Genomic DNA, 14,910 nt, shown 5'->3' with positions numbered 1-14,910 from the left:
TAGCCAGAAAATCTAGCCGTTTACAAATTCACAGGGTAAGTTATAAATCTTGTATCTTCTGAGCACCTTGTAGGTTTGATTGTAGAGAAATTATAATCATGTAAATAATTATGTATTATACATTTAATTAGTAATTATATAATTATAGAGAAATCCTAATAGCATATGCTGGGAAATACACAAGCACACACACACACACACACACACACACACACACACACGCAGACACATTTTTGAGACTCCACCAACTTTTTACTTTAGGTTTAAATACCAATGAAATCTTAAAAAAAAATTTGTGGGAATTAAGACTGCCATGTATGTATCTTTGAAACTGTGTCGCTCACAGTTATGCAGCCTATAATACTTGATGATGAAGAAGAGTAATTAATATTAAGCAAAACATGTTTAAAGTCTGATTAATAGAAGCATTACCTTTCCTGCAATTATCAGGTGGTAACTGATTCACAGACTGTGAATAAAATTTTGAGGTCTTCCTATAATTAATTCTCAATAAAATCTGGAAATAAAATGCCATTTTGTTTTTACTCTGCTATAAGTGAGTGTACCTGAGGTAATATTTCTTAACAGTAAAAGGTTAATGCTTATTAATTGTGCAATTTTTCCTGGGTTTTCCTACTAAAATGCTAGGTACTTATGGTTTAGCTTCTTTATAAAGTCTTCTAAACTGTTAATGAAATTGCCCTGGTTTTATAGAACTGATCTCTTCAAATGACAGCTTAGTCAAAGCTGGCTGTTGTTAAAGTATTCAAATAATACATCTATTCCTTCTGGCCTGGAGAAAGAAAATTTTTAGTAAAATTTTTAAAATAAAGGAAACCTTCTATGCAAATGATGTGGCCTCTCCAGGTAACATCTATTGGTGGGATTCCACCTTGGGAATTCAAAACAACTGGATTAGAGAAGCATTAGTTATTATTAGCCTAATCCTAAAATTAACCAGCCATTAAGATTCTCTAACCTGTGTGCCTTACAGACTGAAATATTCCCTGTAGTCAGTATTTGGGTAACTGCTCACAACTCAAGTTTCTCTCTATGAACTCTAAAGAAGCACAACTTACTTTAGACCACCCCAGGAGGTCAAAATTCAAAAAGAGCAAAGTCTACACCAGTCTAATGTAGACCTCTCAATGCTTCTTGACATCTTAAGCAACAATCACATGAAAAAACTGCATATTGGTTCATTGTTTATGGCTTTTTCAAAGTACATGGTACTAGGGGGAGGCAAGTATGACTGGCACTTCAAGCCTGAACAGGCTTAGGAGGTCAGTGACTATGCTGATTTCATGCCTCCTTGAAGTTCCAACGTTTCCCAAGGTTTTTTGATGATAAGGATCACTGAGATGTTATATGCTGAGCTTAGCTCTATACTTTCTGATTTTAAATCTCCAGGGGAGGATGCTAGTAATCTGTACCTTTCGGAACAGCCTACATGTTTCTTGTTATTAGGTGTGATGGGGAAACTCTTCCCTACTAAATCACTAAACCAGAAAATTATTCCCCATTATGGTCACTTGGAATCACCAGAGTCTTCTCAAAACAAGTTTTGGTATCCCTCACAGTTAAAATATGGGGAACCCTTACTTAAATGATTTTCCTCAATGTTCCTAGCAATCCAAATGGTCCACTCAGAAGTCTACTTACTGATGTGGGATTTCGAGAAGTAAAATAGTCAAGAAACCTTGACTTGACACCACCAGATGTAACATCTATTGTTTTCTAAACTTTAATGCCCGGCAGATAAGACTATCAATTTTACTTCTCTCTATAAAAGATATTTTGCAAAAGGATTGCAAAGCTGGAATTTTTTAAGGCAAACATATATACAAATATATACACAGGGGAATAAAATTAAAGACTTACTTGATCTCTGGTTTTTGATAAAAAATAACTTTAGTCTCTCTTTAAATGTGTTTTCATTCATATAAAATTCAACTTGCACCCTGCAAACAAAAAATAAAAACATAATTAATCTAAAGACTAATATATAAGAAAATAAAAATAAATTATTTGATGTGATACATTGTATACTTTGAGTGAATCCCCACCACAGAAAAGGAGAATTGAGTAAAATGCTAATTTTTTATTTTTGAGAGAAGCAGTTACTTTCCAATTTTAAAGATATAGTCAGTTCAAATATCATATGTAGTTGATTTGATTATTTCTATCAGTGGATATGATGAGCGGTATGGGTGATTCCAAACAGCAATAATGCAAAAGTCTTTCATATGTGTTTTTGGAATAATTTTTCATGAGCGTTTTCCTAATTCTTTTCCCTGTCATCAGAATCAACTGCATGCTTAAAAAATTCAGGTTGAACTAACAACTCCAGATCTACTGTATCTGAAACTTAAGGGACTGGGCCTGAAAATCTATTTCTAGCAAGTCTTCACTTTATCTTGAGACTATTTGGGACACCACGTATGGAACACTTTACCTTTTTATTTATCTAGCTCATATTAAAATATATATGGATCAACAAAGGAGTGGTAGTGCAAGTGGCATGTTAAAGTCACCATAGAGAAGTTACAAACCAGACAAATCAGTTAAGGGACTGAATATTCTACATTTAATCTACTATAAACTGATACCAACACTCTAAAACATAATAGCGTTCTAATAAATGCATTTGCTTTCTCCCTAAATTCTAGCAAACTTCTCTTATGTGATAGGGCTTAAATAATATTTTCAAAATACTGAGTGAAAAGAAACATTGTGTTCAGTGCATGGTAACTTGTGAATAATCATCATCTGAAATTTTCTTAGTTAAATAGTCTCAAACATATTTATTATAGGCTAGGATTCTAAAAAAATTAAGAAAATATTTTAATGCTTACACAAACAACAAAGACATAATTTCATTTTTCCATATGTGACAGAATTTTGATAAGGTAATCTATATAAATGAGATAGTTTTTTGTTTGTTTTTTGTTTTGCAGGAGTACACAAAAGAGATAAAACTGGAGAAAAAATAATTGACATGTACTACAGAAATATTTCACTCCTAAATTCTAAGCTGCATGTTCAAGAAGATCTATGAATGTTTTAAAAGCAATATCTCTTAGGCCATAAAAACAAAAGGGCTTTTGTTATCAATTGCAAAACAAGTTTTATCTGTTACACCTTCCAGAAGACTTGAATTGCTCTTTTTCTCTTATTCCTAAAGAAAATATCCTCACCCATAAACATTTTTTCTCTTCTTTGCATCATTTTGTCATTTACTGTCCTCTTTTTTACTTTATATGTAAAATCACAAAAATCAACACATAAATCATGATTCTCTTTACTTGTTAATTTCTTTAGCAAGAAGCCATGAAAAAACAATATCTTCTAGCAGAACACCTATATATGCATGCCTGTGTGCATGCACATACCACTTCACATATATGCAAACCTTCACACTCACATGCTACAAAAGTACATGTACACACATGCAGTCCCACAACTCCACTAGTATCTTGGAAAGCCATGATTGGCTCTATTTCCCTTGTTTATCAAATGAAAAGGACTTTATTTTAAATAAAGCAACTGTAACACTGATATCAATCTAAATTAGTTCATATTTGCTATGGATACAAAAGCAAATTTGAGAGGACGTATGGCTAATACACAAGTAATAAAGCAAAGGTCATGTAGATTTGCTTCCTAGAATTATCCAATTTATAAAAATATGAGTCCATTCTTCAGTTAATATCAGGAGTGCAGTACTGGGTATATAATAGAGGTGCATTTTTCAACTAAAATGAGATCATCTAAAGCCTGAAGCAAAAAATGAGGGATCTGGAAAGTATTTCATTGGATGACAAGTTTAAGGAACTGGAAGTGTTTAACCTAAATATGAAGAATATGCACTAACAAAATGGCTGTCTTTAAATACTGAAGTGACCATCACTACTAAAATGAGATGATTCATAATATGATGCTCTATTGTATAGGATTAATTATAGAAAAATATGAGATTATGAATGATATTACCCGATTTTGAAATGGCCATCATTATAAAGTGGAGAGCTCGCCAATCCATATAAATGTGCCAAAGACTAGATAAGAGCTTGCAAGTGACTGGATTTTTTTCCTGAGGTAAAAACAATTTTGCATGGTGTGAGGTCTCTCATTAAATGACTTCGAAATTCCATTTTAAGTATAATATCGTGTGAAGTAAAACTCTTTCTTTTTTTAATTAATTTATGTTATTTTATTTTATATTTTTGGCTGTGTTGGATCTTTGTTGCTGCATGCTGGCTTTCTCTACTTGCGGCGAGCAGGGGCTAATCTTCATTGTGGTGCATGGGCTTCTCATTGTGGCGGCTTCTCTTTTTGCGGAGCACGGGCTCTAGGCACGTGGGCTCAGTAGTTGTGGCACATGGGCTCAGCAGTTGTGACTTACGGTCTCTAGAGCACAGGTTCGGTAGTTGTGGTGCACGGGCTTAGTTGCCCCACTGCATGTGGGATCTTCCCGGACTAGGGCTCGAACCCTTGTCCCCTGTATTGGCAGGCGGATTCTTAACCACTGGGCCACCAGGGAAGCCCAAAACTCTTAATTAATCTAGCGATCTCTCCAAGTCAATATCACTGAGGACCATGGATGATATTAAAGCATAAATTTATACAAATGCTTTTCAAAGCTAAAATGAAAAAAAACAAACAAAAAACAAACAAAATGCTTTTTGACCCATGTCTTCTAACAGGTACAAAAAAATGTCCTTTGGGTTTACTATTTATAATATGGAGTGGATTTTTCTTTTATTTGATCCAACGGCAACTCTTTGGGAATCAACGCCACTTAGTGTACTGTACACTTTCAGGAACTCTCCAGCACCATAAAGTTCTCTAGTACTCAGAGATTTAGGACAGAGTTTACTTTTTATCTTTCCCCATTTTTTTCATGATTTTAGTTGATTTTCAACATCCTCCTAGTATTTCCCTTTCCAGATTTAAATGTGCTTTTCCTTCCTTCCTTCCTCCTTTTCTTCCCTCCTTCCTTCCTTCCTCTCTTCTGCTCTCCCTCTGTCCTTCTTCTCTTCCTTCCTTCCTTCCTCTTTTATGGCCTGCCTCCTCCCATCTAACTTTATCTGAACTTACCTCCATCCAGGAGGTCATTTTAGTGGACTCAAACTATATGGTTTTGAACAATACACCAGGGCAAATCTGCCCTCATCAATCCTTAAAATGTGATTTTTCCACATGTTTATACTCAAAATAAAATTAAGATCATTTTGTCACATTTATCCTAATATAATAGTGGAAATGGGTGTATTTAATAAAAAATAAAGTGGAGTTGCAATCCTTATTAGGCCATATCTGTTCTTACTGACATATGTTACCATTGGTTAATAACATTATTTTTATGTTGGTCAACAATGTTTTATTTGGGCAGATCCTATTATATTGTTTGCTATTCTAAAAGTGTTTTGTTCCAACCTTTAACTTTTGTTTTTGATACTGTAACTGACTACCATGTTGAACTCTCTCATAGGTAGTGATATTTTTCAGGTTTATTTTCTGAGTTTTCTAGGCAATCATGTCATCTGGAAATCTCCAATATTTGTATTCCCATTTTATTGTTCTTGTCTTATTACGTTGACTAGAACCTTTTGATGAAAAAAAAATAATCAAATAACCATGGTGTGCATTCTTAGAAGGCTTCTAGTGCTATAGCAGTAATTATATTGTTGACTATGAGATTGCAATAAATACTTATGTTTTACTAAAACTCATAACAGGAATGAATGAATGTTGATGTTAAAAAAAAACCTGTCTTGAATCTATTAGTTGATGGTACATTTTTTTCTCTTGATTTATTGATTTGGTAAACTATTTTAATAGTTTTTCTATTAGGCAATTATTTTTTTCAGTTGTGGAATAAGTTGTTTTTGTAATAGTGAACTATTCATGTAATTTACTGCTGGATTCATTTTCCTATATTTTAGGAGATTTTCTTCTATGCTCATAACTAAGATTGATGTGCTATTACCTTTAGATTATTCTAATATCTTCAAATACAGACTGAAAAACTCTCCAGATATTTTATTCTCTGGAACAATTTTAAGTATATAGAGATTTTTTTGTATAACCATCATCAATTTGTCTTAACAATATCAACTGCCTTAATACTGATTTAAATGTTTTATTTTTTTCCCATTTTCCATTGCTCTGGTTACTTGAATTTAGCATAAAAATTATGCAGGATCTTGTTAAAAGGCAATTTCCTTGTTTCAGTCTTAAAATTCTTGTTTACTTTCTTTAAAATACCAAAAATAATTCTGACCCAGGTTGTCAGTGCACCATACTTTCAGAAACACTTTTTTTTTTTTTGCTCTAATAATGCCTTGGACTCTGTTTAGGATGCCAAAGTTTTGCAGATATTCTCTTTTGGAAATTATGCTACATACAGATCATTACCAAAGGAAAATCCTTCCTCTGTGTCCACTTGGTGCTTTTCCCTTCCTGCTTTCCTCTGATGCTGTGATATTGGTCATGGAGTCCAGGTACCAGTTTTTCTATTACTACACTCATTCAAACAAGGCAATATCTACCTGGACTTTCTGGTCTAACTGTTGTTCTTCCCTTCCAATCATTCTCTATGATGGTGACGGTAGCACTTCTTAGTCATATGAAGTAAGTCCATTAGATTGTAAGCTCCATGAGGGTGGGGACCATATTGTTCATGTTTATGTCTTAAGTATCTCTTAAGTTACTTGAGACCTATTAGGGACCTATTCCTGTTCAATGCCTGAATGAAGGTCCCCAGTTCTTTCTTTGGTACAAACCTTAAGGACTCTGAGTCGATAGTGTAGTGGAATAGATAAAGTCATCTTCCTTTCCTTAGGTTATAACTATTTTGAGGATGCAAAACTTGGGTTTGTGGTGAGCTGAATCCTCGTAAGCTCTTATTCCAACTTGGTCTACCTTGTAATTAATGATCATTCCCTGCAGCGTTTTTTTTTTTTTTCAGTTTTATTAATTTGGATGTGTTTGTTTATTTGCACCATCTCCCCATGATTTAATGAACATTTAGAAAAAAATCCACTACTGTTGATTGATTTAATTTTTACAGTGTTGCTATGACTTGGGTAAGGCCACCATCAACTTTATTTTATAGAGAAAAAACTTCAATTCAAATAATTTTAGCGACTTGCCCAAATTTATAGCTAGTACTGAGACAGAATTGGGACACTGGTCCTTCTGTTACTACTTCTTGCTTCCTGCCTCCTCATCAAGTTAGTTCTTCATTATTAGGAGAGTTCTAGGTCACCTGCAAAGTCTTACAAAAGAGGACTGCAAACACCAAACCCACACAGGGGCACTGAGAAGTGTTTGTTTAATACTGCCCTTTGATTATTGACTCTAAACCAGGTTCCTGTCCATTTCCAAATATTCACTCTTAACTTCAGGTAACTAAATTATTTAACAGAGCTACCATTCAAGTGGAACCTTGTAAAACAATAAATTAAAAAATAAGCCTACCATTAATTTCTCATTTAAAAAAATTAGTTTCACCAGTTCATGCTCAAGTGCTTCCAAAGGCCTTCTACCTGGCTTCCAATCTTTACTACATGCACAAAAAATAACCTCACTTTAAATACTTTGGAGTCCTTCCTAAAGCATTTCCCAACATCTTTTTGCCCATCTTATTCTTTTCATAATTATGCAAGCCTAACTTTCCCACCTCTTTTAGTTGGTAACACCTTATAAGGAGGCAGAGATTAATTCTGGAGACTTTCAATAGCATTCTCTGCATCTTAAAAATAAAATTTTAAATAATGTCATTTTCAGAAAGGGAAACCAGCTACTATTATATGCATATGTATATATATATACATATATATATATACACATATATGTGTTTAAATAGATATATGTTTATATATAGTACATGTACATATATATATGTTTAAATAGATATATATTTTTATATAGTGATGATAGATAAATAGATAGACAGATAGATGTAATGGTAATGAGGAAAGAACCTGGGGTGCTAATCACTCATCAATTTTCTTTCATTCTGGATAATGCTGATACCCCTCGATAATAGCATTTATGCTTTTGTCACTCCTTGGTCATCACAGCTTGCTGGTAGCTGGAAATACACAGATTTGTGGTTTCCATGGGAAAACAATTTACAAGTCCACCCAGGAGTACTTTTTTATTCAAGTCTCTCTTCAGTTTGAAAACTCATGTCCTCATGTCAATGTTCATTTTCAGGACCTACTCTCTGTACTTCCCCATTTTTCTAAAAATAATTAAATTTAAGCAATCCCAATTTAACTTAAACCTATGCACAGGAAGCAAAACATAAAGAAAGCTAGAAGAAGTATTTAGCTTTATTTAGGTATAAAGATACACTTTTTTCACCCTTAAATTGCAAAACGATTTTGCTTCTTCATACCTTGGCCCAACTGCATGGTGGCGGGCAGGTCTGGATCAAGTAGGTATATATACATACTCATACAGGGTATAAAGATATATATATACACAAATATATGAACATGCATAAATGTAAACATACGTTCGTAAAGTATAAAGCTGTTAGCCACAGGAAGGCGGATAAACTTACATAATAACGACTACAGGTAGCATGGCCTCACCACAAGCCTAACGGCCTCCCAATCAAAACTCATAACAACTACAACATGTAAACCCTCTTTGCTTTTTCTGTATGCATATAAGATAAGAAGAGGATAGAAGACATCATGTAATTTCTAACTCAGATTGGACTCTTGCACCAGTCATTTTAAAGCCTTGAAGGAAAAACATAACAATGCTCCCACAGCCCAGGATTGCTAGGAATGGGCGGCATGATTAAATAGCAAAGTCCAGTTTGGGAAGAAATGTGTGTGTTTTGGGGGAGGAAGCTATTGGGTCTCAAATAGTCAGGGCATGATCAACAGATGCTAGTTGTTAGTATGAAACTGGAAATTACACAAAGACTTCCATATGCAATGAAAGAAGCACCTTTTAGTTTTATTGAATTCTTTGCACCAATGTCATAAGATTTTAAATCAGTTCTGCAAGCCCTCTCCCATTCTGCACCTCAAAAGTCATAGATCAGTAATAGGCACAGCTCACTGGGGACACACATTTCTTTAGGATTTATTTTATTACTTAATATTCTTACTTAAGTAACATATATGATTTTAATAGATAAATCATACTGGGTTGAATACAGTTAAAGACATGGTCCCACAATTTGGAGAAACAGGGGGAAACAGTCACAAATAGAATTTCACTCAATAAATATTACAATAAATCTAATGGGTTTTCTAGAGAAACTGAATTTTTTTCCACAATAGTTTGTTGGTATGTTCATTTATTTGTTTATTTTGTAGTGAAGTATAACAGCTAAGAGGGATAAGAGCACAGACTTTGGAATCAGATGATATGCATCTGATTATCAGATTTCCTAACATTTATTCTCTGTAAAATGTGGATATTATTTCCATTAACAGGTTATGAAAATTAAAGAAGATACTTTCTACGTGAGACAAACAACTGGACAATGGCAAATAACTTTTTTCTGGTATGTTGGTAGCTTAAAAATATTCCTAGAGTAAACACTTATAAAGGGAAAAACAAAAACTGTGGATCACTGATGCCAATTTGATGTAGTTGATTCCTCCAAGATATTTGCTTAGGAAAAATGAGGATATAAGGCAATAAATAACTTCACTGTTTACCCCAGAAAACTCCTACAGATCAGTTTATTGGGGACAACAGTCCATTTACCTAGGCAAACACATCACTTATTTATAAGACATTAAGACTTGCATTGTCTTTTTACTTATTACTCATTAAGAGTTCAAAACCCTCACTTTGCTGTGTCCGCCAATGCTAAGTGACATCCTTTTTCACCATGAAAGATCCCTCTTACACCACTTGAGCCCTTATTCCAAAGCCTAATAAATATCTCACTTCTAACATCATCTTCTGAAGCATTGCTAATGCTTACTCACTAACTTCAGGGAGTTTAAATAAACTTAGTTTTGCTTCATTTACAAGCATCTGGTGACATGTCAATTATTTAAACAACAGTATAAAGGAAATTATCCTACATCTGCTGATTTATAACGTAATTATTTTTACTCAGTCATAGAAGATGCAGGCCTAGATTGTCATTTTTAACACTGCATGGTATTCTTCTATATATTCCTCTATGTTAACAATGCACCATTTTTTCACAATTCTCTTACATACATAAATGGATTTTTAGGTTTTGTTGGTTTATTATGAAAAAAATCATACACTTTTCTAATAAATAATAAATATATTGTCTATATTTTTACTAAATAACATAAAATCTAAATGTCAAATCAATTTAAACCTATGTATATGACAAACAACATAGCAGTAATCTAAAAATCTGGTTATCATCTTATTTTAACAGTCAAATAAGTTTCTCTCAGAGTACTTTCCCAATACTTTTTTCCCAAACTGTCCAAGAAGGTAGAAAATGATACAGTTAAAACATGAAACTGTTACACTACAGAAACATTTGCTGTCAGTTTTGTCAGGAAAATTATCCAAAAGTTGGAAGTAAGCAAAAGAGATTACTAGATGTTCTTTTAATAAAATGCTGACTTTGTATTTTCTGTGCATTTTTACCACCATGGAGGAACAGACCTTAGTAAGCAAAGTTGTGTCAAGTAGACATGCAAAGAATCTCCACCCAACAAAAGAGAAAGCTCCAAAGGTTAATGCACATGGACCCGTAGGACTTCTGGAGGTGGGGCTGCTAACCCAACCACATTATTTTGACATTGCCTGGAAATACCTAGCTTCTTCAATACTCTACCAGTTTTAAATTAGTACTGTTTCCCTCCTTAATCAATGAGTTGAATATAAGTTTTGACAAGTTTTCATTTCGTATTTGGATGAGGGACATGATCTTTTAACCTTTTGAAAATTGTACTCTAACAGTTCCTCCTCTAATAAGGGCTTCTTATTAATTACCAGCATAATTTAAGTTGTCCCAAATGCTTTGGAAAACAATTTGGTATTTATATTATAAAATAAACCAAAGGTTCTATAAAATTCCAATCAAAATCACATGGGCAATGTTGTGGAACTTGATAAGCTGATTCTATAGAGGGTGAAAGATTAAACTAAATAAGACATTTGTGAAGAAGAATAAAGAGTAGATATTTTCCCTATCTGATATCAAGACTTATGATCCTACAGTAATTAAAAGATTATAAGTATAGCACCGAGAAAGAAAAATTGATTCGTGGAATAAAACAGTCAAGAAATTGACTCATGCATATATTGAATATTATTATGTAACAAAAAGAGTATGACAGGTCAATAGTAAAAAGAGGAACTTTCAATAAATTGATTTTTTAAACAGTTATCCAAATAGGAAAAAAAGGTGAAATTGGACCCCTATCTCACACCATATGGATTAAATCACCTTTACATAGATTAAGGAAACTTTTAAACTCTTATTAAAAAATAATGGTGAGGGCTCCCCTGGTGGTGCAGTGGTTGAGAGTCCGCCTGCCGATCCAGGGGACACGGGTTCGTGCCCCCATCTGGGAAGATCCCACATGCCGCGGAGCGGCTGCACCCGTGAGCCATGGCCGCTGAGCCTGCGCGTCCGGAGCCTGTGCTCCGCAATGGGAGAGGCCACAACAGTGAGAGGCCCGTGTACCGCAAAAAAAAAAAAAAAAAAAAAAAGTAGAAGAAATGGCAGGTACAAAGGGGAAAAAAATGTGAGAAAAAGTATAGTACACTTATGGAATTAAAAGAAGTTAAAATGGCTAGAGCACAGGAAGTGTATCAGGTAATAGCAATATGGGAAAGCAGAGAGGTAGAGAAGAAGCCAGATAATTAAAAGAACTTGAATAGAAGCCAAGAAATGTGTTAATAAACAGTGACAGTACCATGGAGGAGCTACTTATTGAAAATACACAAGCACTCCACTGAACATACAGATGTATTACCTCATTTAATTCTGAAGACATACCCTTAATGGTACTATTACTATTTCCATTTTACAGATTAGGAGACAGAAGCATTTGCCCAAAATCACACAAATCCTACATGGTGGACCTAGCATTCACAACCAGGCAGTCTAACTCCCATACGCCTAAGCCTGATGATATATGAGCTTTAACCAAGAAAGAAACATCGTGGTATATAAATCAAATTTACTTTTCTTTTTGCTATTTTTTACTGAGATAAAGGATGGATTTTAAGGACAGAAGGGAATGAATGAGCTAAGGATACCCAGGAGGAGTAAACTGTGATGAGAAATTTTAAGATCTACTATCTTAGCAACTTTTTTTAAGATCTACTGTCTTAGCAACTTTCAAATATGCTATACAGTATTTTAAACTACAGTCACCATGTTGTACATTACATGCCCAGGACATTTATTTTATAGCTGGAGGTCTGTACTTTGACCATCTCCACCCCAAATTTACTTTTTATTTTTTAAGTTATTGTATTTTTTTTCTGATTACAAAATATAGTAAAACAGATTATAAAATATACAACCATAGCTGATAGACATTTTTGGAATTTATTGGATTAAATTTTATTTACACAAGAAATACTGCCTAACAATTTCACCTTCAACTATTTTAGTTTAATAAATAAATATTATTCCTAAGACTTTACCATGATTAAGTACCATATAACTGAATTTGGTAGACATGGAATTTTGGCACCCAGACCGCTCTCCTTCAATGATAGCTGGATAATTGCTAGCTCTAAGCTGCTACAGGCTCTGCCTCGGTTGCAATGAGCCAGCCTACCTGAGATCACACCTTTCACAACCCAAACTCTTATCAAGAGTTTGTTCTTATCAAACTCTTACCAAACTCTTATCTTCTCTGCTTCCAGAGAATCCGATAAGAGACACTGGAAATTACTTTAGATAGATTGTCTATGAGTTTAACGGTAACTCAACTTGATCAAAAAGCAAGCAACTGATTGTGATTACATTGGCAACGTATAGATAACAGCAAACTGCTTTATCACAAAAAAAGACTTCAAAGTAACTCAGGATTTTGCTTCTGACAATATGGTAAAACATATTCCATAAACTCTTCCCAAATGAAATACCTTGAGAAGCTAAATAAATTATTAAACGCACACGCACACACACACCACACCACTTTTTTAATGTGTATATCTTAGTTAGTAGGAAAGTAAGGGAAATCCTTAGAAGCCAGAAAAGACAAGAAATTAAGAAACCAGAGATATAAGTTAGCATTAAATCTGCTGTTCACCCTGGTGCTTTCTGCCAATTTTTGATGATATGGAGTTTCTATTTTGACAGACAGGAGACCTGGCAAAGAAATCTCCCACAGAAATCCCCTAGAAAGAACCAGGGTTATTGAAAAGGCAATGTACATCATCAGTGCATGAACTAAGGAAAATCTCTTATAGCAGAAGAGGATGTGAATGCACTTAGCCGTCTTGGCCATGCATTGATCCGTACTGAAAGAAATAAAGAGACACTGAGACTTGCTGTATTCATTTTCTAGAGCTGCCATTACAAAATACTTGGGTGACTTAAACAACAGAAATTTATTTTCTCATAGTTCTGGAGGCTGGAAGTCTAAGATCAAGGTGCCAGCAGGTTGATTTCTCCTGAGGCCTTTCTCCTTGGCTGGCAGAGGGCACCTTCTGACTGTGTCCTCACGGGATCTTCCCTCTGAGTTCAAGCATCCGTGCTGCCTCTGTGTGAGCAAATTTCCCCTTTTTACAAGGACACCAGTCAGACTGGATTAGGGCCCATCCTGATGGCCTCATTTTAACTTAATTACCCCTTTAAAGGCCCTGTCTCCAAATACAGTCACGTTCTGAAGTACTGAGGATTAGGGCTTGAACATAACGAATGTTGTAGGGCACAATTCAGCCCATAACACTTACAAACAATAAACCTAAAATCATTGGCTTCAATTCCTCACCTCTTCTTCTTTCTTAAGCCTATTCCACTTCTCCACCAAATCTGCAATCATCAAGGTCACCAGTGACCTCTACGTGGCACGATGCAGAAATCAGGTCATCTAACCTATTCTATCAGCATTGGGCATAGTCGATCACTTCCTCATCCTTGAATCCCTTTCTTCACTCTATTCTCTTGGTTTTCTTCCACCTTACAGTTTACTCCTCCTGGGTATCCTTGGCTCATTCATTCCCTTCTGTCCTTAAAATCCATCCTTTTGCAGCTATACTCAAAGAGTAATGAATCTCTATGCCCAAGTTTGCCAAATTTATATATCCCACCCACTCCTCTCTCCTAAACTCATACATTCAAATTCAACTGCCTACTCAACTTTTCTACCGGGATCTCTAGTGGATGTCTCCAACTTGGCATAACCAAGACCTAAATTTCTGATTTTTTCCCCTAGAATCTTCTCCCAATCTGAGCTGATGTTAAATCCATGCTTCTGGTGGTACACACACAAGTCATGTAGTTATACCCGAATCCTCTTTTCACTTGAGCATATATTAATATTATTCTCCAGAGTTCTTCGAGCAGTACAAATCTTTTAGCAGAATAAGAAAGAAGAAACTTTTTTAAAAAAATGCTTATAATCAACATGTTTGGTCAACACCAGCTTGCAAGAATGACCTAAAGATATTTAAACCTGCCTGCAGGTTAAAATTGATTTTCAAGGCAAGGTATGGAAAAACAAAGTGAAACAAAACTTCAAGTGATAAATATAAATATTGAACCCAACTGGAAACTTCATCCATGTATCAATCTAGAAAAATAGGTGCAAAATATTTCACATCACTGAAAGAACTGTGATGTGCAAAGTCTTCTATCCTGAGCCATGACCTTTAATTAGATACCACTGCAAATACTGCCAGATTAGATACCTAGGGATGTATAGTGAGACAGAGGGAAGTATTGGAAAGGAAATAACCACCCAC

The 14,910-nt window shown here is 34.6% G+C and overlaps 1 protein-coding gene across 5 annotated transcripts in view; it reads right to left on the bottom strand.

Annotated features, from left to right (window-relative positions):
• KCNT2 (potassium sodium-activated channel subfamily T member 2) overlaps positions 1–14,910 on the bottom strand; it is a 383,268-nt gene that overhangs the window by 238,404 nt on the left and 129,954 nt on the right. For all 5 annotated transcript variants that reach the window (XM_079945031.1, XM_079945029.1, XM_079945030.1 and 2 more), the window contains exon 2: positions 1,882–1,961. In XM_079945031.1, the coding sequence (XP_079801157.1) occupies positions 1,882–1,942 (61 nt within the window). In that variant the 5' untranslated portion in view covers positions 1,943–1,961. The remainder of the gene's footprint in view (positions 1–1,881; positions 1,962–14,910) is intronic.

The sequence above is a fragment of the Stenella coeruleoalba genome (assembly GCF_951394435.1).
Source record: "Stenella coeruleoalba genome assembly, chromosome: 1".
In the NCBI taxonomy this organism is placed as follows: Eukaryota; Metazoa; Chordata; class Mammalia; order Artiodactyla; family Delphinidae; genus Stenella; species Stenella coeruleoalba.
This window is presented reverse-complemented; position numbering and strand designations above follow the sequence as displayed.